The sequence below is a fragment of the Microchirus variegatus genome (assembly GCF_963457635.1).
Source record: "Microchirus variegatus genome assembly, chromosome: 19".
NCBI classification, from domain to species: Eukaryota; Metazoa; Chordata; class Actinopteri; order Pleuronectiformes; family Soleidae; genus Microchirus; species Microchirus variegatus.
Genome location: NC_139820.1, coordinates 6885518 through 6912086, shown reverse-complemented (window position 1 = coordinate 6912086; position 26569 = coordinate 6885518). Strand labels below are relative to the sequence as shown.

The 26569-nt window shown below is 40.0% G+C and overlaps 2 protein-coding genes across 2 annotated transcripts; both read right to left on the bottom strand.

Annotated features, from left to right (window-relative positions):
* Nucleotides 1-1233: 1233 nt before the first annotated feature.
* Nucleotides 1234-8272, bottom strand: LOC310940676 (high-affinity choline transporter 1-like; the record flags this gene model as incomplete). Its single annotated transcript, XM_083905665.1, has 8 exons — nt 1234-1785; nt 2950-3167; nt 3880-4033; nt 4929-5072; nt 6625-6773; nt 6872-7027; nt 7254-7367; nt 8089-8272. The coding sequence occupies 8 exons, from the start codon at nt 8270-8272 to the stop codon at nt 1234-1236; spliced, it is 1671 nt and encodes a 556-aa protein (XP_083761791.1).
* A 1242-nt stretch (nt 8273-9514) lies between these two features.
* On the bottom strand, nt 9515-23892 carry LOC310940675 (multidrug and toxin extrusion protein 1-like; the record flags this gene model as incomplete). Its single annotated transcript, XM_083905664.1, has 14 exons — nt 23827-23892; nt 21868-21969; nt 21700-21768; nt 21365-21513; nt 17884-17926; nt 17152-17196; nt 16968-17065; nt 16339-16436; nt 14738-14919; nt 14456-14564; nt 10972-11066; nt 10826-10889; nt 10670-10725; nt 9515-9523 (listed from the first exon to the last, which is right to left on the bottom strand). The coding sequence occupies exons 2-14, from the start codon at nt 21952-21954 to the stop codon at nt 9515-9517; spliced, it is 1104 nt and encodes a 367-aa protein (XP_083761790.1). The 5' UTR covers nt 21955-21969; nt 23827-23892.
* Between the last annotated feature and the right edge of the window lie 2677 nt (nt 23893-26569).

The window sequence follows — 26569 nt, the reverse complement described above, 5'->3', positions numbered from 1 at the left end:
CAAAGCCATCTGCTGAAGAGGATCTGTCCCTCAAGACTTATGTTTCACATTTACTCCAGTGAGCACATTTAGCCCACTGGAATTATTTGCTCCGGGGGTTGGGGGGGGGTTCCAAAAGAGATATTGGTGCTTACTTTACTACTGTCACCATTCAGTAACAGTAATAACCAAAATCAACAGTTTTGACACAAAAAAATGGAATACATATTTTTTGTGATCAAAAGTGATTCTAATTTACGTCTATACATTTTGTACAAAAATAGGACTCAATAATTAGGTCAGGATTTTAGTATACTTAAATATTTATTTGTTTAATTTGAGTATGTATTTAGGTATACTTTAATGTATTTATTTAAGTATACTTTATTTTGGCTGGTACAGGTTTACACAAATTTCTAGAATCTTTTAATTCAAAACCACATATTGAGACCTGATTGCAGAACTGTAGCTCTTTGAATCCCAATTACTATACAGCTACTAAAAATAAATATGCAAATTAGATATTTGTTTAAGTTAAAGACTGACAAGATATTCAGAGGTGAGTGAGCAGACCAGTCACTGTATGTAGCAACTCTGCAGAATCTTTGTGATATATAAAGTTTATGGAGACAGGTAGGGTATATAGCTCCCCAAATTATGTTACAATATATTAGATATGGATAGATTAAACTATAATATAGAATTAGGAGACATTTTTGATGAACCAAACTTCGAAATTTACAAATGATTCCAATAGATTTTTCAATATTTTATTACAGACAAAGTGACTCTTCCAACTTAAATGCTCATCAGTAAAAACTCCAAGGAAGTTTGTCGAAGAAACCTGAGTAATTGGATTATTTCCTATGGACAAAAGTTAACACAACATTTTTGAAAAAAAATTTTTTGACAAAAGTTGAAAGTTGAGCTTGATGATGAGCTGACGATTTATTTGAATCAGGTGTTTTTGGAGCAGGGCAACATGTAAAACATGGCACGGCTGTGTTCCCTGAGGACCAGAGTTGGGAAACACTGACCTAACCCTTTCATCAGGTTTCAGGACCTCTTTATCTCACTGATACATTATGTTTCCCAAAGCCCAAAATGAATCAATCAATGTTACAGTGAGAAAAAAAAATCACATTTTTAAGAGTGCTCAAGTAAAAAGAACTTTCTTTTTGTCTAAAACCTCAATTAAGATAAAAAAATGCCAGCAAGGCCAGCAGCTTATGACAGGGAAAGACGCTATCCCACCTACAACACGGGTTGTAATAAAAGTCCGTCTTTGTTTTCATCACATTCAGCATCACCTTTAACTTCCTCTTTGAGACTCTGAGTGACAGCATCTGCTGGTGATGCAGAACTCTTACGCTTTACTCTGTAAATGTCCCATCTTTCAGGCAGCAGGCCTCTGTTGAACAGGACCAGAGCCAAGGCGGAAGACGCGAGGATTGTTATCAGCGTGCACAGCATGGCGACTGTTCGGAACGCAAATTTTTGGACGTAGACGCCGTCTTCCAGTGTGCAACCGGGGAGGTGAAGAACTACAGGAAGTCCTATGCTGTTCTCGCCCAGCAGAATCCTCACAGTCAGCCCTACAACGTAACCCGCCGCGGCACCGTACGGATTTGTCACTTCGAAGAAGAGCACAGAAACCAGATGGGGTAATATGAGGGTGTAGGAAACATCTGCTCCGAGAAGCCAAAGGACGAGTGTGCTTTTAGTGAGGAAGGTTATGGATGTCCCAACCAGACCCACAACTACTACTGTGATCCGAATCACCCATTGCATTTCACGGTCTGAGGCCTGGGGATATAGAAAATGAGATTTGTCATTCATATTAACATGCTTTCCACAATAGATTAAAGTGATAGTTCGGAATTTTAGACATAAGACCTATTTTCCAACTCAGCCGGTGTGATGGAGACGTCTGGAGACGTTTTCAAGAAATTTCATTCAGTTCTTCTAGTTGCCGAGTTCGCTGGTGCTATGCATAGCACCAGCGAACTCGGCATCGTACATCGATAGTCTGCCGTTACAATTGATTTGCCTCGGGTGCACTGTGGAGTCGGTATGAGAGTTTCTAATGCCATGCTAGCACATACCATTGACTTGCGCTAGCCATAGCACTGGCGAAATCGGCAACTAGAAGAACTGAATGAAATTTCTTGAAAAACGTCTCCAGACGTCTCCATCACACCGGCTGGAGTTGGAAAATAGGTCTTATGTCCAAAATTCCGAACTATCCCTTTAATGTGATTTATTTGAAATAATTTAGTTTGCGCTGAATGTGAATGTTAAAAAGGGTCTAAAAGATTATATACAGTATATCAAGTCATAAAAGGCCCATCATGTGTTATTAGAGATTAAGGAAACATGAAACTGAAATACTGGCTTCACTGATAACTGTAAGAGAAAAACTTTTTATGTGGCCTTCTGTAAATTAGCAGCTCACATTCCTAAGCACAAACCTAAACAACTCAGGACAGGGCCAGCTGCAACTCCCTGATCACAAAGACCTTGTTTAGCAGCATCATCTGTCTACAGAATATGCCTCTCTATATTTCTGTTGAGCCAAATCTAACTAGAGCAGAGGACTAATAACTGAACTATGCAGTGCTTCCGAAGGTCAACTCTAGGTATCAGCAGAGAAAGGCCTCCAAAACCCTTTAAATACCATAACATTTACTTCTTTATGTTTGACATTGCCCTTTTTCCAATAAACCTTTTCAACTTAACTCATTACTGACTCCAGAAACTCCAGCTGCGGTACACCCTGGACAATAAACGCTCATATTCATACTTGCAGCGAATTAAGAGTGTCAAAATCAACCTCTGCGTGTTCTTGGACTGTGGGAAGAAGCTGGAATAATCCGCAAAAAGAACCTACACATTCATGGAAAGAACATGCAACCCTCCATACAGAAAGGTCAAATTAACTGGAACACTTGTTGTCCCTGCAGTCCTCACCTGTTTACGCAGAATGTTCCTGTAGATATTCGAGGAGAAGACAGAAGTGGCAGATAACAGGGCCGAGTCTGTGGACGACATGACGGCCGCGGCCACGGCTCCGACTCCGATGACCGAGACGAAAGGCGGCGTGAGGTTCTGCAGGGTCAGGGGAAGGACCATCACGTGCTGACCACGTTCATAAGGAGACGGGGAGCCGTACAGTGTCAGATTCCAGTCTAGATAAGAGATATGACAGTTTCCGCATTTGAAAGGTCCGCACATCCATACAGCACTGGCTCTTCTTTGTCAATTTAATTTTAATTTTAGTTTTGCCACAGACTATGTATAAAAGGTTTGAATAGTGAAACCACGAAAAGGAGGTAGTGGTTAGCCACCAGGGTGCAAAAAGAGCTTAAATGGACGTCTTTCTCCTTCTTCCTGTTTTGTGGCGTATTCTCGTAATTTGCCATCTTTTCGTCTGGTACAAATTGACAAATTATACCATTTTTAATGTTGCTAAGACTAACATGAGTTTGCTCGGTTACTAAATCTATAATATGCCATATCACCAATGTGGACGCCAAATTCAAAATGGCCAACTCCGTCCATCAGATTCGTCCGACCTGGTTTTTACCTTTTGGACCATTTTGCACCACATTTTCCCTTAAAAATACTAGTGTGTGTTTGGGCCCTAATAAAGTAAATTATGCACAAATAACAATACATAATTGATTAACAATTGACCAAATAAAAGGGCCACAATAAGCCTTTTGGGTGTTTTAGCAGCCGAAGCACAGATGTCACTGATTATAATGACTTAATGGAATTCAGTCATTGCTAATTTGATTATGCCTGTTTTTTTACTGTGATCTGACAACATTTCTGCCATGGAAAAAGGCTAATGTATCTGTGTTTATCTGCAGTCATCTTTCCGACCTCATTTCCCACCTGTGGAGGCAGCGACAGCCCCGACCAAGACTGGAGGGATTCCCAGGATAACTATCATAACAGCAGCAGCGTAGCAGGTTAACTGGGCTGTCAGTGATGAGGAGGCAGACAGCGTCCTCTGCTGGAAGCACTGAAAAGAGATACTGCCAAGAGCCTGGAGAAAATGGGCAGAGGAGGACGAGGAGAAAATGAGACTGATGACGAAAGATTTCCGTTACTGTTCTGATTTAATTGACATAAGATTTACCGCCTTCTGTATTTTCACAGAGGAAAACAGATCGAACCATTAAAACAACCTTCATTTTCATATTAAATTTGACTATTTATTACAGATCATTAAATTTGACCTGTCTGCACTTCCATACATTCTCACTTTTTCTTTTTTTTCTATACTATTATATACTCAATAAATGGTGCCCTAGGCAACTGCCTATATGGCCTATTCCTAGAGCTGTGCATTTGATTTTCCTCACGGAGAAAATCTCTTTGGGGTAATATTGACTTTTTTTTTTTTACATGAACTCTCATATACTTTCATTGTATTGTGATTCTTGTATATATGCGTCAGTCTCTCTGTCTTGCTTGTGTGAATAGTGTGAAGTATTTCAGGTTTTTTTTTATATACATATACAGCTGTTCACTTCCCTGTTTTGCTTGCTTTGCTGCATTTGGGCCATTAAATCTGGTTAAAACTCACTCAAGTGACTTGCACCTCCTCCTCCTCCTCCTCCTCCTCCTCTGCCCTCATTCCTCTACCGCTGCTGTCGAACGAAGTCACAAAATGCCCCATGAGCAGGTTAAACGTAATACATTACATTGTACATTATAGAGCGTTTCTCATTTACAAGTGTCAGGCTCAACCACCATCAGTCATTAATGGGAGGCATTCCAGGTGAATACAGGTGTACATATTTAACATTTTGCCCTAAATCCAATGTATATCAGACATTTATACGAACTCTGCTATTATTTTATAGTGCACTTGCTGTGCTATACCACTCTCCTCTTTAAGTTTACAGTCAACTTAAAGTGAATATTCATTTTTTTACCAGCATTAAAAAGTCATCGATCCACTTCCAGATCATGTCTTTCTCCAGAGAGCCAACCCAGGGTGCTTGAAATGTGTTGTTGAAAGCGGTTTGGGCGATGTTTGGAGACGCGGGGTTGAGCAGGAGGAAGGGGACACACAGCCACTGTTAACAGATGCAGAGCTCGTCAGACCAAAGCAACATAACATAGATACATAATCAATGACTAATTGCTGACACTAATCTACTGGTTTTTAATGATTAAGTAACAGAAAAAAAACATGTTCACAAGGGAAAAGGCACTTTGAGGTGACTGCCAAAGAAAATCCACCAAGGTGTTCATGTCACAGCAACGGCCATGTTAATTTTGTTTTTATAAAGAAATACGATGTAAAAATGTATAAAATCGATAAATCATAGAGACATTTACAGACATACATCTGTCACTTTTCTGTTGCCACATAAGCAGTCACCAACTCAGAAACATATCATAATTATCATAACAATTAAAAACAAATGATCCTTTTAGACATTATTTTTACTCCTTATTATTAGGACACTAGTGCAGTGCCTGTGCCAAATCTGTTTTTATGATAGTGACATAATGGCATACAATAAATATGGAAAATTGAACTACATGGTTGCATCACAATTTATAATGGTGACATTAGGTGACATGTATTTGGGTATCGATGTACAGGTAGTTTAGATAGTTTAGGAGTTTTCAACTTGGTTGTCATTGTGCAGAGTACAATTATAGAAACAATTAAAGGCAGTTGGCATCTAGCCAGAAGTGCAAAAATGCAGAAAAGTGCAATGTGAACAGTATAGACAGGTAGTGCAGTAGAAACAGTATATGACTTATAGTGCAGCGTAGTATAAAGTTAGTTCAGTAGTATGGTGCACAGTAAGGCTATGTGACAGTGACATTAATGGTAACATAAGAGCAGAATAAACATAGAGTATGAACAATATAAACAGATATGTGTTTTTTAAGAGTAGGAAAAACAAGATAATCAATCGGACCAATGTGCGCTTCTTTTACCAGTATGTGACCCGCCACACAAAAGTAGGAACAGTTTCGATAGAAGCCACAACATGCTTCAAATCGCAGTATTGTGGGTCTTAAAACCATATACTTTGTATTTGAATTACGGTTGTTCCTTAGGGGTGTGGCGATATCACATTCCAGTGCTTTCGTTCGTCGTTTTCGGCCAATCGGCTGATGGTCACGGAGAAAACACATGGCTACTTAATATGCAGCTGCTCACTGCTGCTTCGAGAAGATGTGTGTTGACTGTTGAATGAAGCAGGACAAGGAAAAGACATGGTCATGCAAAACACCGATCTCACTTCTGCTGTGAAAGTGGATGTTTTAGCACTCCAACAACACTCCGGTTTTGGATAAAGTGGTAGATGATGGATGGATGTAAGAGGTTATTATGTCCAGTGCATGTGCTCCAGTTTCTACGGTGAGTAGTAGCTCATACACAGAGGTGTGGTTTCACTGATAGCAAGAGCAGGAGGGGGTTGTTCTACGTAAATGTGATGATTCTGTCTCTTGGCTCCGAGAAGGTGTAAATCTTTGAGGGCGAAAATTCTGCCTAAAGCAGTTTGAGGAGTGCCTACATTCAAATGATCACATCTCCTTCAAATAATTTCAGATTTGTAGATAATACACAGAATGTCGTTAACACACGTGCTACTTTATACTCACCAAACTGAAGAAAATTAGAGCAAGCTGGATGACGTCAGTGTAGGCCACTGAATAAAGACCTCCTAACAAAGTGTAGACGATGGCAACAGTGGATGAGAGGCACACAGAATAGGTGAAGGGCAAGTCCAGGATCACAGTCATGGTTATTCCTGTTGGACAGAACCACAAACTAATGCTTTCATTACCGTAATTTAATGAAAAGATGTTTTATTTATTTTACTACTGTATGTCATGCAGATGTGTTCACCTAAGCCAAGCAGGGTGCACGACACCCACAGCACATCCACAATGAGAGAAGGCAGCACCAGAGCGCCGCAGAGTACATTGCCATACTTTTGCTGGAACGGGTCAAACATGGTGACGTACTTCTTGTCCCTCATTGGCTTGGCGAAGAAAAGACCACCTTGTGCAGTAAATGAAATATTACATATCATTGTGTGGTTCATAGCTGAATACATTTGAACAAATTGACCAAAAGTTTCACCAGGGCTGTGCTACAAATAATAATAATAATAACGCTACACAAAGGAAAGTCTTAAATCTTAATTGCAGCCCTGGATTCGACATGGGTGATATCTACAGTAGGTATAGTTCAGCAGAGCAGAACACAGCAAAGGGTGAATTCTTACCAATTATGAAAGACGCAGAGTAGTGAATGGGCATCAGAGCCCATATCAAGCCCATATTAGGAGTGTACACGGCCTCAGCCAGACCCAGGAGAAAACCACCTCCCACCCATGTAGCTGCAGAGAAATCACACAGTTAAGTAAGTGGTAGCAATAATAACACGTCTATTCTTTGCTTTCTAACGTTTCCTAATTAATTAAAGAGTATATGGAACCTTCAACATATGCAATGAAATTTTGAATATCTGGAATGAAAGTCTGAATATACGGAATAAAACTTTGAATATAAAGAATGAGAGTCTGAATAAGTATGTATATACAGTATATATACATACATACATATATATATATATAGCGTTCAAAAGTTGGGGGTCACTTAGAAATGTCTTCATTTTTGAAGGAAAAGCACTTTTTTATAATAATTTTAATTTAATTACTCTAACATTAAATGAATCAGAAATTCACTCTATACATTGTTAATGTGCTAAACGACTATTCTAGCTGCAAACGTCTGGTTTTTAATGGATTATGTACATAGGTGTATAGAGGCACATTTCCAGCAACTGTCTCTCCAGTGTTCTAATGGTACATTGTGTTTGCTAATCACATTACGAAAGGGCAAAATGATTATTTTTATTATTTCTAATCTTGCCAATGATTATATTTTCCATTCATTTTGCAACTCTTTTGATATATAAAAGTTTGACTTTTAATGGGAAACACAAACAAATTGTATAGGTGACCCCATATACATACACTACCGTTCAAAGGTTTGTGGTATATATATATATATGTATACAGCATATCTGAAGTTTATCAGTCCCATGAATCTACTCACCTGTCATGGTGAAAACCCCAACCAGCAAGTTGATCTTTCTGTCCCCAAGCAGCACCAATTCAGTCCTGTCTCCTCTGCTTGTCCTCTGATCCTTCTTGGCCTTCTGTGAAGCCCAAATCCCCGTCCCCAGGATAAGGATGTAGAACACAACAACTGCGGCCACACCGGCAATATTCAGAGCCATGTTGCTCTGCTTCCATCAAGCTCCTGCACTAAAATGCCAGCTGGCTGAGTCGTTAAATAGTCACACTACAATCGTGTCAATGTAGGTCATCGTTCACCGAGCGTGTAGAATCAGTGACAACCATGGCAAAAAAGTGATGCTTCGTTACTGTACTCGGCAGGCTTTTCATTTTTTTTTTTTAAATAAACATGTATTGCCCGATTGTGCAATGCAAATAAAGGAGGCACAATAATGCAAACACCCTGCAGGGATAATGAATAGATAATCCAAAAACAATAAATTCTCACTTCAAAAAATAGAATAGGCCAACATAACAGAAATTTTAAAAAATGAAGCACTTGAGGTATGTACATGCGTCTTAAGGTAAAGGTTTACATCATATACTTAGATTTAATTGAATAAATTGTTTAAATTGTGTCCAATTTTTTTTCCTCAGTAGCCAAAATTGAAAATTGATAGGATACTGCAGGCAAAAAGTAAAAAACCCTTTATATTGTTTAGTATTAAATTTAGATGCAAGCAAGTAATGGGAAACCAGGTTCCTGAAGTAAACATTAAAATGTATAAATAACAACTTTACTTGTGCCACTGTTACATATTACATATCAATTATTATCCATTGCATATGTCAAGACTGCCTCAAATCACCTGATATAACAAAGTGCAACATAAGAGGGAGGCCGGTTTTTTTAAGTGCAGGGAACTCAGTTTTGAACATTTTGAACACAGGCTTGAATTTTAGAAGAATGGCTTATTTTCTTTTGTTTTATTCAGTGCCCTCTAGTGGTACTTGAAGGAACATCAGAAATAGTTGCTCTGGTCCTACCTATGCTTGGGGGTCTGCCTGTCTGCCATCTCGGGGGCCCCTGTGGCTTGGGGTCCTACGTGGGCCTCCGCCTGGGGGGGGGGGGGGGTGTATGGTCGGTCTCTGGTGTGTGGAGGGGGTGGTTGTGCCGCTTTCCCGGTGGGCAATCTGGGGGGACTCTGCACCCAGGCCTCTTCAATCTGCCTGGGTGTGGGGTGGTTTGGCCTCTGTCCGTGGCTTTGCCGCCGTAAGCCCCCCCCGGGGTGGATCCGTGGCTATCCTGGGGGGCAGAAGCCGCGGGCGGCCGCTAGGTACCCCGGGCATTGGTTGGGAACCTTATTGACTTAGCTTAGAAGTTAGAGGACTTATTTGGGTAAAAACATTTAGTTTGTATTGTAATTGACCTGTAATTATTCTCATCAGACAGTTGAAATTCTTCATAAAAACTGTGAAAAAGAGCCAAAGAGAGACAGGATGACCACAAGGTTGTTAGACTGTTGTGCCGTGAACAAAGCAATGAAAAGCTGCAGATGATTGAAACAATAGAGAAGGTTTAATTCAAAGTAGACTGAGATTAAGACAAAAGTCCTGCCTTGCACACGCAACAATGTCATTGGCTTTACTCATTTATACACACAGTATATAATCCACATGAAGAACTCTTGCTACACTTTTATATAATTGTCATAATAGAGATTCCTTTAATGTATTGCATTTACTGTAATCATTTTGTATTGACTAATACAAAAGTCACGACTCGAAACATTGACCGGGTGCCTCTTGACAACAAAAAACAATGACCCTTTGAAGACATAACATGATTCAATATTTTCAAAAGTATTATATCAGTTGTGCAGTTTCATGATTATTGAATATTATTGTGCATTTCGGAAAAAAAAAAAAAAAAATCCCCCCAACATTATGTTGCAGTCTCGTCTTGTTCGTATCCTCATTCACTACACGAAAAAAAAAGTTTTGCAAATTCACAAAAAAACAAAAATACTGAAGAGTTGTACTAACATAAGTATTGCTAAGACGCTTAAAGGTTTCAGAGACTAACCCTTGATGGTGAGAGTGCAAATTGTAACAAATGGAGGACTCTTGCACTAACTCCTCCCACTCCCAAGTGCATCAGGGAACTACATCTATCTATCTATCTACCTACCTACCTACCTACCTACCTACCTACCTACCTACCTACCTATCTCTCAAAACCCCTCCCCAATCTTTTTGTCTTTTTTCAACTGTCACTTTAGCATTCCAGTGATCTGGAATTTATGATCACGTGACAAACACACGGAGGCTCCGAAAGTAGCAGCACAATTAACCCTTTCCAGGTTCACGGTAATTGAGAGTGAACTGACAAACATGCATTTAACCTATCAAAGCACAACAACCATTGCCAACTGATTTGGCTCAGCCCATTTGATTCATTTCAAGAGCCTGACGAGGAAGATGTTGAGCAAAATTGCAGCAACGAGGATGACGACCATAATCAGACATGCAAATCCACGCCGCAAAACCAGTTGCCTTACTGAGAGAACATCCCCCACTGTGGTGGTTTTGCTTTTATTTTGGTTTGGACCACGCACCTCGTCAGCACTCTCGCACTTGGATGCTGCAGCACTGACCTCGTTGTGGTTTGCTTCTGGAAATTTGAGAGACCACTTCAAGGGTTAACACTAAAATGCAAACACAGGTATTTTTTTATTATTATTATTATTATTATTTTTGTGTTGATGTTTTACCTGCGTTGTCTAATTGGTCCATCTCTTTATGTTCTGTAACGCTGACTCCTGCTCTCACAAGAGCCTGATGATGGACAAACGAGGTCAGTTAAAGGCTTGTATATGTAGGTCAAATATCGCTCAAGACAATTTATTTATACACATACCTGTTCAGCAGCCGTCTCCCAATTAAGTTTGGACAGATATGTGACGAAGAAAATTGACTGCATTGCCACACAAATGCAAGTTCCTACCCAAAACCCTGTTATGGAATAAAAAAAAAAGATCAAATTATATCCTCCCTGAATGTGTTACATAGTGGAGCCAGAGTTTCTCCGGTTTTCTCCCCAGTCCAAAAACATGCAGATTTGGGATTATGTTAATTGGACTCTCTAAATTGACTGAAGGTGTGAGGATAAAGTGGTAGAAGATAAGCGAGTAAATGTGTCTTTTGTTTTTCTTACCTACAATCCCCATGTTTGCTGCAAACATCAGGGAGACGCCAATCGGGAAGCCAATGAGGTAGTATCCCACCATGTTACACAGCGCTCCAATTAACTGCTTTCCTGCTCCTCTAAGAACTCCCCCAGCGACAGCCTGTCTAAACCAAACACGTCTGGTGAAAACCTTTATTTGTTGGTTGGTATTAGATCTCAAATGGAGGTGATCGTTTTTCAAAACTGTTTCTTACCGCGACGGCATCAGGAATGTGCACGAAACCAAATACAACCATGACACTTGAAACCCTCCCGAGAATCTCGCTAAAAAACAAAAAAACAAAAACATGCAGTTCGATGTACTGAATGTTATCTACAAATAGCCAACTGAAAAGTATGATGAAAAAACAAAATCAATAATCGAGTTTTTGTTAGTTGTTAATGCAACTAATGTTTTTTTTTTTTTTCTTGCTGTTTCCTTCCTGTTTTGTTGCTCTTGATCATTTTTCTTGCAAATATTTGTCGACCAATAGCTGCCAGGACATGCAGACGATCTACTGTATGTCTACTGTATGTGGAATGAGGAAGGGACTGGAGGGATGCGACTTCCTTCTTCCTGCTCCTTTTCAATCATGGAATGTGCTGAAAAAAGTGGATTATTGCGTTGTGAGTATATAGCGTTACCCCCTAACCAAACTGTATGGAAAATGGGGTTCACTTGCAAGTGAACTGATACCCACGTTTTCAAGGTCTGCACCAGAATTTGGATGAGCTTTAACCCTTTAAGGTACGCATCAAGAAAAAAGCAAAAGAAAAATGATTTCTTTGCATTATATATAATATTTTAATTAGACCCTACAGTATTTTAGATACAGGCCTCTACCAAACGGTTGAGATGTCAGTTCATAATAAACCTGGTTTGCATAATTCAAGTACAACATTCAGAACAAGTCACATTAATTTAGTGTTAGTGAGTTCAGCTTGATGCATTTTTTCAATGAGATGTAGTGACTTAAAGTGTGGTCGACCAAATGGTTGAGTTGTACCTTAAAGGGTTAACACCTGCCCAACAGAAGTGGACTATCCAAGGAAAACGCTACATCTGGTCCATTTAAAGGGGGTCAAATGGCTCTGGTGTGAAAGTGCCCAAAGACGCACTAAAGATTGACGGATTGAATAAATCTGATCCTTATCGTGCCCCAGTGTGCTGATGGAGGAGATACAATTATTCTGGACCTGCAATATCCAGATGTGTTCAACTTCCTGATTAACGTTCCTTCAGCTTACTCCAGAGAGTCACTGAAAGTTTACAAGACGAGCCTGGAGCGAAAGTGCCATTTCTGCCAAAGAAAGGTGTTGATATGAACACTTTTCTATATGGAAATCCAGAAAGGCTTGTCTGATGTGAAGCAGGAACGTACATTTTTAACATCAAAAAGACATAGGTTGCACAATTATTTTCCGTCAGTGAAAGGTTTCTGTTACTCACGGGTCTGTGGTGAAAACGTATCCAACAAAATCTTTGGCCATGCTGAGACAAAACGCCACAACGCACGCAATTGCGACTGTCATGAGATAAAGAGAAGAAAGAAAAAGCAAAAAACATTTTGTTAAAATTTTGGTACTGCACATTAAAAAAAACAAAAAAAAACCTTCAAAACTGAGTAAAAAAATAATGAATGTAAAATGGAGTATAAACAGACATCATCAAATGTAGTTATAAGACAGATGGACGGGCAGGAAAGCACTGACATAATTGAGACAGTTTATCCAAGGTGTCTAATGGTGCTTTTCCATGATGAACTTATAGCACCATTCGGTTCAACTCGACTCTATTTTCTTTTGCTTTTCAATTTAGTACCTGCTCTGTTGAGGTTCCAAGCGAGCTGAGGGCGATACTAAAATGTGTCGTCAACAGACTGCCGGGCCGCTGATTGATCAGAGTGTGTCATCACTGGAAGAGTCGTGAGCAACAAAGTCCGACACAGGAATCAAACCGTTCTTGGGGACCCAGTCCTTCATGTTTTTGAAGTTTCCCCTGCTACAACACACCTGAACCAATGCTGAACTGTAGCTCCGTTAAAAAGACTCAAAAATCCTAAAAACATGCGTTAATGTCCAACGTTTAGGGATATTTCTTCCATCTCAATATTTAACAGAGTCTGGAAAAAGACGTGTCGAATAGAGTCGAGTCAAGCGGGAAATATATAATGGAAAAGCGGCATAAGAACTATGGACATCTAATGCCGCTTTTCCACTACATGGTCCCGGGGCGACTCGACTGGTTTGGTTGGATTTCCATTACAATATAGTACCTCCGCAATGTGGGCGGAGTCATCACAGCATGGTTGCATGAAACCAAACCATTTTTTATACGCAACACAAACACAAAAACTAGTGACTTGTAAAGCAGTTGTTTTCGGTGTAACTGAATCATTAGAATCAGTTAATTAAAGCTTGCATAGAGTGGTCCTATTGCACATGTGAGTTATGGAGGTTTACTTACATACATTAACTTATTTTTATATCTCTCCTCACTGAAGCTCTTGTCAGCTGTGCCGTTTCAGACCAAAATCTCACTCCCAGAAGATTGACTGTGTCGTGAATGGCCAGCTAAAGAGAGCTTTCCCAACTGTCTTGTGATTGGCCAGGTACCCTGGAAGTGACGTAATTGGCACGTCAGGTCTCGGAAACGATTCCCCCCGTGGAACGGTGGATGCACTGCTACTCATTATCAAAACGTTGTTTTAACAACGGATATTCTTCTTCATCTGCGGTTCAATGTACGCAACTGGATGTGCCTGGACTTGTGTCCGGAGCAGGAGGATCTGACACTCTGACCAGTCAGTGGATGGTACTTAAAAAAGTACCAGGTGCCAGGTACTATCCCTAATGGAAAAGCATAAAAAACGCGCCATTCCGAGACCATGGAGTTGAAAAGCGGCATAATAGTGAGTTGGCACACATGTGGGAACTTCTGCTTACTCTCTCCATTTACTCCTCCTTTTTTGTTGGCCCAACATCGTTGGCACAGTAAGTTCTCGTTCAAAATGCAAAAACGCAAGTCCGTTCAGGACAAGATGTCGGCCTCCATTAAGTAAGGACCTTACCTTAAGAACATTTCAAAGTCTTATTCCAAGGCCACGGAAAGCAAATTACTTGTAATTATAAAGTATTATTAAATGATGTTAAAGTGATTGTGTGGGTTTCTTACATGCACAGATGATGGGGACTTTACAAGACAACTTGGCTTGCTCGATGTTTCCTGCACCAAGAGCATTTCCAACACGCACACTGGCAGCAGCAGAGAATCCGAGAGGGATCTGAGGAAAAACAGATCACCAGTTATATCCAAAAGTTTGTTAGAAGACGAGTCGGTAAAATTGAGTGGCGAAAATTGCATATTTATTTAATTTTTGTTGTTGGCTCCCAAGATCGTGGACCCTTAAGAATATTCCCTAGCAGAGCAAATCAGAAAATCAGCGTTCATAGTTACCATGTAAGCTACGACAGCCAGCTCATACGTGACCGACTGAGCTCCCAGCTCACTCTCACCAATCACTCCAGCCAAGAATCCTCCGATTTCAAACATCCACCACTCCAGACACAGCATGAGCATACTGGGAATGGCCAACTTGATGAAAGGTCCCCACTCCTGCAGACAGTCGAGTGACCAACCTGTGGGTCATGGGTCTGGATGTTAAAGGGATTTTTTTTTGACACTCACACTCACTGATAACATGGTTGCTCTTTTGTCGCTCGTGAAACACCTCCACAACGGACATTCTTCTTCTTCTGCGGTTCAATGTGCGCAACCGGATGTGCCCGGACTAGTGCCCGGAGCAGGACGATCTGCTGTTCAGGAGAACCGGTGTTTACGTAACCGGACTGTTTTTTTTTCAGAGATCTCGCTGAGCCCAAGATTACAATAAAACACAGTGTTCTCAGCAGTGGCTGACCTGATTGTATAGAACCTTCAGGGCTTCTTAAACAAGGTAATGACGCAGATACACACTAAAAAAACAGCGTTAATTGGAACTTCTGGTCTAGGTCCGCTTTAAATGCTAATTTTCTCTATGGACTTTGGGGACACAGGAGCTGCTGGTCTATTGTTGTCTCATTTAGTAATCAAATACTTACTGATTGAGATGGCAGTGGATCAAAAACTCCTGTGTGCCATGATGCAAAAATGCATATTTTCCCGATGTGGACTTTGGTGCAAGAAGATAATAGTTTACAATGTTCAGTTTTCAGCAAGAAAAGATTCCCTGAGGAAAGGGGTTATCCCTTGTGTCCATAGAGTGCCAATCAAAAGTCAGTGTTGATGATGTGTCAATTCCTGATATGACCTTTCAGCAACGGTGTACACAACAATCATACACATTTGTTTAATTTTAGGTTTTCATTTCTTGTCAGACACCCAAACAGGTTTTTCAAGCTAGAGCCCATACTGAAAATACTCACTCAATACATAACTTCTCTGCGAATGTGTACTTCAAGTCAGGAAAAGATCAGATTTACTGCATAACTAATAACGCATTTGCATTCGAGACAGTTATGTCACCAAGGGAATGTATATTTGGTCTTTATTGTGCAGTATAAACTCAAATCTTGCAAAACACTCCCTTAGCTCTTTGATGACTCTGCTACACTTGCTCAGAACTGTTTGCACAAATATTAAATGTTAAATGTGCAGATGATATTTGTCACACAACACATTGTGTTCTTTTAAAAACCCTCTTCATGTCCTGATAGAATTAGTAAATAAAGTTGTGTTGGTAAAAAAAAAAAGAAAAGGTATTCATCTAAGTTCCCTAACCCACACATTTGAGTTCTGTTCATATCTGAATGGAGTTTTAGTGCGATAGAAGCAGCAGGGATTTAATAAAGACTTTCCCCATAATGAAATAGAGATAATGCTGTCAATATGAAAGATGGCACACTTGACTTAAGACCGGAAAGAAACCAACCAGAAAGTGACCTCTATACAGCGTTACAAGGTTAGAGTGTTGTAATATTGTCAAACATTACAGACCGGTATGTCAATGGGATTAAAGATTACTCCTTTGTTGGTCAAAAGTGTGAAGACATCATTACCTCCCCATGTGGCCTTGTGCAGACCCTTCACACTGATATAAACGAACAAGATCCCAGCCAGGAAATACTGAGAGATGGCATTGGCTGCTGCAGATCCACTTCAAGAAACATAGAAACAATAAAACATTCAAATTCAAGGCAAAGATACAATTAAGAAAGATAAAATACATACTTTTCTCCTTACAATCAGGTCCATAAATATTGGGACATCACCAAACTTACCAACAACCAAGTATTAAACAATGAAAGTTTGATTTATGATTGTTTAGTTTGTCCCATTACTTTTGGTCCCCTAAAAAGTAGGAGGAACATATAGAAAGTGTTGTAATTCCTATACCGTTCATGTTATTTGGCTGTAAATACCCTCAAATTAAAGCTGAAAGTGTGCAGTTAAAGCACATCTTATTCATTTCAAATCCATTGTAGTGGCGTATAGAGCCACAAAGAAGAGAATTGTGTCGATGTCCCAATATTTATGGACCTGACTGTAAAAAGTTGGCACTTTCAGACTAACATTGAGTTATTTGGTTGTTATAAGCAGAAAATAAAACTACCATCAATGGAAAAAAAATATATTTTTATTTTTATTTTATATTAAAAAATAATAAAATTAAAAAAAATAAACTTACGCAACACCCAAATCCAGAATAAAGAGGAAGACGTAGTTGATTATTGCGTTGAGGACATTTACCATAGCTCCAGTTATAACCTGAGGCCATATAATTCCCTGTAAACAACAGCATAACCCTGATTCAATATTGTGTCATTGACAGGATCATATTAAACTCACCTGAGAAAAAACTCAAGTGTCACCTGATTTTGAAGATATCTTCCTTGCAGCTGGTACATGAACGCTGCCTGGGGCAGAAAAAGATTATAACATGAGACTTTGGTAATACTGAGGGCTGAAATACAAACAAACACAGTAAAGTCACAGGAGTTTGGAAAGCGACATGCTTTGACGTTCAAACTGTAAGACGTGAGAAAACTGGTTACATTTACATACGGTAATAAAAATAGAAGGAAAGTAGTCAGAAAGGGATACTGAAAAATTAACTTCCATGAGCATTAATACAACATGATGAGGGTGTTCAAGTAGCTCAGAATAGGGCTGGGAATCACAGGGCTCCTCACGATACGATACGTGATACATATGGTCCACAATACCAATAATATCGCGATGCAACGATACGGTGAGAATCAATGTTTTGCAAGACAATCATACATCACGATATCTTTCTAACTGAAGATGCAAGATTTCTCCATTATTCACAACACAGACCAAAGTGCATAAAGTCTATTGAACGTGGCTGGAGCATCTCTTAACGTACAGAAGCTTCCGCCACCATTATGCCAATGTGAACTCCCTCTTCTTCAGTCAGGTAACTTTATTCCAAGTTTCCCTCAGTCATTTGAGCAGCACCACCATGAGGAGACATGAAGTAGTGAAACTGGCAGGGACTGCTTACTTTTGAGCATCTTAATTTTGCAGTTGCAGCTAACATGGCTACACATTTAAAACCTGTATCTGTTGCATGAACTCACCGGCAGAGAGGGCATGAATATCTTCACATACAGCTGTGAGAGACTGTGCACAAAAAGATAAACAGAACAGTTAATGTTGGAATGTGAAATTGTGAGATTTAATAAATATTAATAAGTAATAAATCTAAAGCAACTGGCCATAAAATCCTCCTAATATGTCACAGAGACTCAGGAATAATGTTCATATAACAAACTGAACTCACCAACAACAACAGTACAGACAAAATATTCGCATTAAAAAAAATATTTTGCAGACCGCAAATCATGTTTATGTTTTGAAATCATGTTTGGGCATGTGGCGCCACCTACCGCCGTCTACCAATCATTGCAGTGGGTAGAGTCTCAGCTGCCGAGTTACTGCTCTGAGCTACAATGGCGGAGAAAACGAAACCTAAAAGACCTCTGTATTTTTGAATTTGAGTGTAGTAACCGTTTTTGGCCTCACTCTTACATATGGCGCCTTTAAACGATTCATTTATTAGAAATAAACCACTAAATAAATCACCAATTAATATCCAAGTTATCTTGTATCAGATTCTTAAATGGGAATATTTTTCTGGTTTCTTTGCTCTACTATGACAACAAAACGGAATATCTTTGGTTTGTGAAGCAAACAGACACACTGCTTGGAACAAAGTGCGGTTCATAGTGATGCAAATAAGCGCCCATGCATTTGACAGCAGGACCTTTTGATTTAAAAATGGTGCTGAATATAGTTAGACCAAATAGTCCAGGGGTCTGCAACCTGTGGCTCTTCAGCCACTCTGCAGTGGCTCCTCGTAGCTTGTAGTAAACAATGTTTTTCACACTTTTTTGTCAAGATAAAGGCATAAAAAAAAAAGTTTTGTTATATTTTTTGTCTGTCACATCCAATTGAAAAACCTCCCCTGAAAGCCATTACAGTACATGAAGTTCAAATGTGGAGTCCTGTCCTATCTTTAGATCCATGTACTTACGCCAGGTACTTATCCCACTAAACTACACAAAATTGTTTTATTTCAAGTCGTTTTTTGTGATGTGATTTTATCTTCATTTTAATGAACAAATAGGTTTTTAGCGGCTCCAGATTCATTTTATTTGGGTGCAGAGGGGGAAAAAAATGGCTCTTTTCATTCTAAAGGTTGCAGACCCCTGAACTAGCCCTATAGCTTTAGTGCACACAATCACCTGCAGGTCCCCAAGTTTGACTCGCAGCTGACCAATGACTGCGTATCTGTAACTCCATTTCCTGTCCAAATTGAACCCCCGCATTTCGCCCCTATGTCGACTGGGATTGGCACCAGTGCTTTTGAGTTCTTCTCCTCACACAGTGACCCAACATTTGATAGGTCAGTGTTGTGTTTAGAGCTTTATTTTCTGCTGCCCCCAAGTGTTTTATTAAAGTTAGTGCATGCAATGCTTACACATTAACATCCCCGAGTCATTGCTGGCACTGCTGTCCCCGCAGCAAAAAGGTCACAGGTTTGAATCCCGGTTCGGGCCATGGGCCTTTCTGTGCCGAGTTTGCTTGTTAAATGGAGGTGTGAATATAAGAGTGGAGCTGCCTCTGTTTGTCGGCCCTGTGATGGACTGGCGACCTTTTCAGGCCCTGGGATCGGCTCCAGTCCCCCCCCACAACCTTCATGTGGAGAATAAAGCTGTAGACAATGAATGAGTGAGTGAATCATTGCATTAAAGCCTGAGTTCTTTGTTTATAAAATGTGGGTGCTGTGGCCTGCAGCTGTATCACCGTGGCAACGGCTAGAGTATAACCCCTTGGAGCGGCGATTACATTCATTTACAGTGCATTTATTAGACCTCCACCCAAAGCCACAGAATAAACAAAATCATTTTCTGTAATAGTGAATTCAGTGTGTAGAAGCACTTTCACCAAATATTTTTAATGCTAAAATACAATTGCTATCTATGAATTATCAAATCTACTGTTACAACAACAACAAAAACCAAGAAACAAATACTAAAGCATATTATTATTTCTTGACGAAGTCAAATTATAGTTATTAATTAGCACAAATTTGGCTAAAAGCTGGTGCCAGTTTGAAGTCCACTAAGAGCCGTAATTTATTTACATCTATTCTTATTGCTTAATACATTATGTGGCTTATGTGGACAATGAAGGGCGAGCAATATGAATTTTTTGGTCTATTTATTTGTTTTGCGAGGACACTGAGCTCTGGAAACTGGTGGTGTTACTCTGATAGGGCTTTCACACGGGCAGGGCTCTCCGTGCCGGCTCCAAAACCCAATTTGAACCGGCCGGTGCATTCAGACAGAAATAACAGAACCAGAAATAACAGGTTTGGAACTGTAAAAGTTGTTTTTTTTTCTCCCTGTGAACTGTGACATCACCAGTGGGCCTGTCTTAGATTTTAAAAAAAAAAGAAAAAGCAGCTACTGACAGTGACTGCCATTATTTTGCTGTTGGTTCCTCCCACTAAATTGAAATTGGTGTGAACACACGGGCTGAACCAGAGCCAGAATCAGAACTGTGTCTGCCTGAAAGCTCTATGCGTGCTGTGACTCCGTGCCCGCAGAGGGAGAATGTAACATTACACTTCCTGTCGGCCATTTTAGTTTGTAGTTTTTGGGATTTCCATCCATGTGCCCCACCAACCTTTCTTGATTATCTGAATGTACTCAGTCGTGTCATTTGCCGCTCTCTCCTCTAGTGTCTACACCGTTTGTGCTCTGTCCTCTGCACCACTTCCTTGTGTGTCTTTGACTTGAGATCCAAGCATTTTTGGTGAGTATAACCTTTTGCTTGTATTTTTGGACATGTTATTTTTGGGGCTTTTGAATTTGGGTCCAGTCGGCCTTTAGTCCCTTGAAACGGAGAATGCATTTGTTGTAATGTTGATGCCTAAAATTGCTGGTTACATTAAACATTACATAACACTGTATTACCACGGATTTTAGGGGATTGGAGAATGTTGCCGTTTTAGGATTATATACCATTGCTACTGTGTCGCAGCTGCTGACTGAACTGATCTAGAGGACTTTTTTGTTAGTGCCGTTTACGGACACATCCAAATGCAGCCAGCCCAAGGCATAAGCAAACTAAACAGCAGCTTGGAGCCCACTGATCACCCAGAGACCCCAATTCAAAAGTGCTTCACTTTGAAAACAAAGTGCAGATTTTGAGGCTAGGCTCCCGGCCATTTTCAGTTCAGAACTGCCAAGCATTTTACAGCATTTTGACTGATTTTCACGACAGTGTGTTCTATGAATAGTTAAACCCTGAAACTACCAACAGAAAGCACAGACACTCTTCTTTCATCAGACCTAAAGTCTATAGACGTCATCGAGTTAATACTAGACCACATTTATGATTTTTCCAGCCTTTAATGTTAAAAGGGGGGAACATTCTTGACTTTTCTTTTGATTCACTTTCTATAAGTGTTATTGAAAGTCCACACCTCGCATTGTTTCTGAAAGAGACGCTGAAGGTGCATGTTGTTTTGGGAATTAGATGATGACTGACCTGGCGACCTCTGGGCTCTGTCTGACAGCGAGTAGTAGAGGTTCAGTGTTGATGAGAACGGCCCAGCAGGGGAAACAAGCCATCAGCAGAATCAGAATCCCCCTCTGGAGAATCACACCCACGCGCTTCATGTTACCGCTCCCATATGTCTGTGTGAAAGACGTGAGACACCGGGCAGAGTTAGAAAACACTCAACTCGCGCCAATAACCAAGAGTACGCGATAACATGATACAAGAGATCACTGTTGAGATGTTTTTTATGGGACCCCAGGATAACCCTGGGAACCCAGCAGCACTGCTAGTGTTTGTCTTAGTGTTAGATAAGAGGATACTACCTGAGATATGAGGGTATCGCATGTTAACGACAAACCGGTTCCAATGGAAATGCCCGTGACATTAACCACCTGCAAATGAGAACATAATTCACTTCACTGACTTGGCAAAGGGGGGCAAGACTGAATTTTCACAGGAGAAGTCATCAGCCAAGCAAGTTTTTCCCTCACCGCAATGGATAATGCAACTGCTGCGAGCTCAGTTTTCCCCAGGTGACCGCAGAAGACTGTGCTGACGAAGCTGATCATAAAGACCATTGTCTGGGAAATGATCTGGAGCACAAAAAAACAGAGAGATTGTATACAAATGATACATTCAAGTGCAGAAGTCTATTGAATTCACTTGTAAAAATTGGCTTTTTTGTTTTTCCAAATTAATGAGTTACTTCTCATTGAACCTTCCATTCCCCACTGAGAGCTGGACTGGAAGCAAACATGCTCCTTTTGTTTAGTTTAATCCTGTTTTGCTTTGGTTTTGTTGGGAGACATTGGGAGATTCTCCCGTCCTTAAAATATTATCGATTGTATTGAGACAGAAAACACACTGGGAACTAGTGGACATTGCAGTGTTTCTCCAAGATGATTCTCCAGGCAGATGAAAAAACTTCTCTAAGGAACATTATTTATTTTTACTGACAATGACCTTTTTATAAGGGCCCACGGTCTCGCCTTTGAGGCAAGACAACCCAGTTTCCTTGGTTGTTCGAGCCCCGGTTGGAACAAAGGTGTGTGCGTGGGTTTTCTTCCGGGTTCTCCGGCTTCCTCCCACAGTCCAAAAACATGCAGATTTTGGGATTAGGTGAATTGGTCACTCAAAATTGACCATAGGTGTGAGACTGAATGGTTGTTTGTCTCTATTTGTGGCCCTGCGATGGATTGGCGAACTGTCCAGGGTGTACCCCGCCTATAGCCCTATGTCAGCTGAGATAGGCACAGCACCACTCGCGAACCTCCGGTGGAGGATAAAGCTGTAGATAATGGATGGTTGTGCTGTTCTGCTCCATTCATCAATGCAAATACAAACATCGATCTAGTCGGTATTCGCAGATGCTCAAGAGTAAAAAGCTGCATGTATCGTTTGTGTTCATGTGTGCAAGTGCTAAAGGTTTCACGAGAACCTAAATCTATGATGTGCCGTGTCATTGCCAGTGAAGTTGCTCTCACGTGCTGCTGTCAAACCAAACAATGACACAGCAGAGTTATAAGTAACAGAGTCATACACTCATTTACTTACTGCTGCTGCTTTTTAACTCCTCGGGTGAAGGGAGTGTTGTTTGCAGTACCGTTACACACTGGTGTCGTCAGCCTCTCTGACGTAAAAGCGTGTTCTCTCTTACTGGGTTAGTTAGTTAGTCCGGGAGTTAACAGTAACGATAGTGTCACAGGAAAGTGCACACAAGCAGAATTGAGTTTATGTGACAAGAGTCACTGGTGATGGACGGTCACACACTTCATGAACTTTCACCTGGCATTATAGAGTTGAAGTGAAAACTAAACTAATTGAGAGTATAAGTTGATTAGAAACATGAGGAAGTGCCCTATCAGCTGCTATTCACATGTGACTTCTAAAGCAAAACAGAAATTAAAATTTGAAATGCAAAGAAAAGCCCTTGTAACTTTGTTTCTTATGGGTGCCCTTCCGATCCGGTTATAAAGTTCCCTATTTGCGTTCCCTTTGCAGTATGTTCCCTTTTAATGCCCCCGTTCTTCCAAATGTCTGTACATGCCACTGGGCAAGACCAATATTTTTAGGGTCTGAGACTTAACCAAAACAAATAAAAACAATCATAGTACACAAGACCAAGACTATGTATAACTCCAGCTTGAGATATGTACAATATAATTCTGACTGGACATAATTCCAAGGTGAATTTATGACCGTCAGGATTAAACTATAAATATCTCAAACTGAAATTATGACAATTATTACAAATGAATTAAAGCTTTCTATAATAACATATCCCATACACATCAATGGAGAAATAAACTTTGTTTTGTCCTAGACAAAATGTCCGAACCAAAAACTGAAGTGTCTAATTTAAGTAAAATTAATTGAATCATCTCTGACAGAATTTCCAGATTAAACAACAAGTTTATCGTAGTGAAAACAGATGGAGGTGAAAGTCTTACCACTGGTCCCGCCAGTTTGCAAAGTTGCGCCAGCTCATGTCGATAAACCGGTGGGATGCAGCTGCGGATTCTCTCCAAACAGGAGCCTGGACTTTTATTGGCCTCAGCTGCTTCATCTACTTTCTCCTCTTCCTTTACCCCATTAGAGTATTTCATCTGTGTCTGAGCAGAGGCATCCATAGCTGAAACTAACACGTGTGTGTGTTTGTGTGTGTGCGTGTACTGCCAGTCTGCTACATGTGGTTGTTAAATAATAACACATGTTAGAGGAGGAGCTGGTGAAGAGACACCCCCTCACTGACTCACTGACTCACTAGAGCAGATCCACCAGTGATGCGTTCACAAACATTGACAAAAGTCATAGCTTTAAGGTGTAGAGAACCCTTTTTTCTACTACATACCCAGGAAGATCCCATGGGTTTTTAGTCTTAAAAATGTAAACAATTATAATCAGGATGAGCAGGTCTGAACACAAAAAAACTGAGAGACCTGTGAAATATTTAACTGAGGCTGATGAATCAACATAGACACTTTTGTGTGCGTGTGTAGATGATGACCTTAGTTAACGTTCAACTGTCTGAATAGCATTATAAAACCCTGACACATGAGCTGCAACCATGGGTGCACTGGTTAAAAGTTCAAAAGTAACCACTTACCAGCTCCAGCATAAACATGCAATATAAAGCAAATATTCGTCGATAAAGTTGAAATTTGGTGAGAAAACTCAAACCTTTTCAAAGCTGTGTGTACACGTAAGAAGTCACAGTCTATAAATCCGTCTGTCCGTTTAATTGCATTACTGTGCAATGGGTCACTTGACATATTATAGCCCTCTTTGTTGTCCTCTAGTGGTAAAATAATTTATTACATTCATTAAAAAAAAAAAAACTGCTTTCTTCCTCCTCCTCAGTGCCAGGAGTGTGAATAGTTCTGAAACGCCAAAGAAATGTGATGTGATGGATGTTTTAATTATTCATCATGACCGACATACGCACAGCTCTCAGTGGAGTTAATCTTGAGTAAGACGTACTTTGTTGTGATGGTTTAGCAAAGTTATCACACGTTAATCCTATAACCTGTTTTTAACGATGACAAATGAAGACACCAGCAGTCTCTCTGTTACACTAGTCTATCTTCTGTTGTGGTGCAATGTTAATTTTTTAACGCAGTTTTGTCTTAGTTAACAACTGTTAATTGCGGACGAGCAGTAAATGAGCCCCCAAAATAAAGCCTTGACGTTGTTTTTTAATGGTGACAGTTGAGCATTACAAAGCGAGAGCAGACGTCGTCATTCAGTCATTCACAGATAAAATCCCTGATTAAACAGCAATGCATTTTATGGCTTATTACAGCATGCTTCGTGAGCACAGATGATGGATTAAAAAAAAAAACAATCTGTTGGATTGCTCATCTATCATATGTTTGAGGCAATTTCCATATTGAGAATGTTACAACAAAATGCTGCACATTAAATATGTTTTGAATCTCAATTTAAACATAAACAGGAACACTGGACTATAATGTCTTTCCCAGTATTGAAGTATACGTTTGGATAACTTTAATCTTACCAGTGAACATGCAGGTCCAGTGTGAATCAATTTCACCTTCTCATTTTAAGATTCTGAGTGAAAATGTCTTTGAAAACAATCAGCTTTAGGTAAATCAGTGATGTAGTACATGGCTTTGTGTCTTATTTTGAATTCAAACGAGAGGCTGGACGAATCCGAGTTCCGGACACTCCCGCTCAATACATCGATTAACGGTTAAAAACAGTACTGTATACCCGCACTGCTCAGGGTATGTATAGTATCAGAGCCCACGTTAAGTCACAGGTTAACTACTAGTTGTAGCCAAAATTGGAAATCTGTCGTAAGAATGCACTTAGTGTATGTCAAGTGTCCACTGTCCACCAAAAAGTAAATTCTCAAAAACCAATATAACTATGCAATCGGAGAATGCAGATTCTTGTTTAGTGCTAAATAATAATAATAATAATAAAAAACATGATAGACGGCCATGTCACCATGCACTGAAGGGTTCAGTGTTTTAACTGCAGTGCTGACAAACCAATGAGAGGAAAACTAGCTAAATGCATTACATTGTGATGAATCATGTCTGTGCAAAATAACAAACTGAATGTGGAAAGTTCCGTACCTCAAAGTCCTATAATGCGCATACATCGTCATTCTGCTACCATAGTTATAAAATGGCAAACTTCAAACTTGATTTGCTTGATTCCGTCACATTGTATCTCACTCACTAGATTTTTATATATTTTTTTTTTGTTTCGTAAACAACAACATTCAAATTAGTACTTGGTGTCAGTCTGGAGAATATAAAGACACACTATACTGTATAAGCTTCGGTAAACTGCAATACTTCCCATCAGAGGACACACATATAACATCGTCTGTCAGTCGGCCAGTGTATAAACGAATGAATCCTAGACTTACAGATTCACTTTCGGGTGCATGTGCTTGTAAAAGACCCACTTCTCTCAAACACCACTAGTCCTCCGTCTTTAGGTCTGCATGTAAACTTAATGTCTTCCTTCCCCTTACATTCCTTTGCTTGCTCAGACACTCACCAGTTAGATAAAATAATAAATAGAAAACATAGAATACATTCAAGTACATCACTTCCTCAGAGTTGCGTGTTCTGCTTTTGCACCATTCTACAGTCAAAGTGTTGCCTGATTGTTTTAGCATACAGTCAGTTCCCCACATGCATCTCAACAATCTCT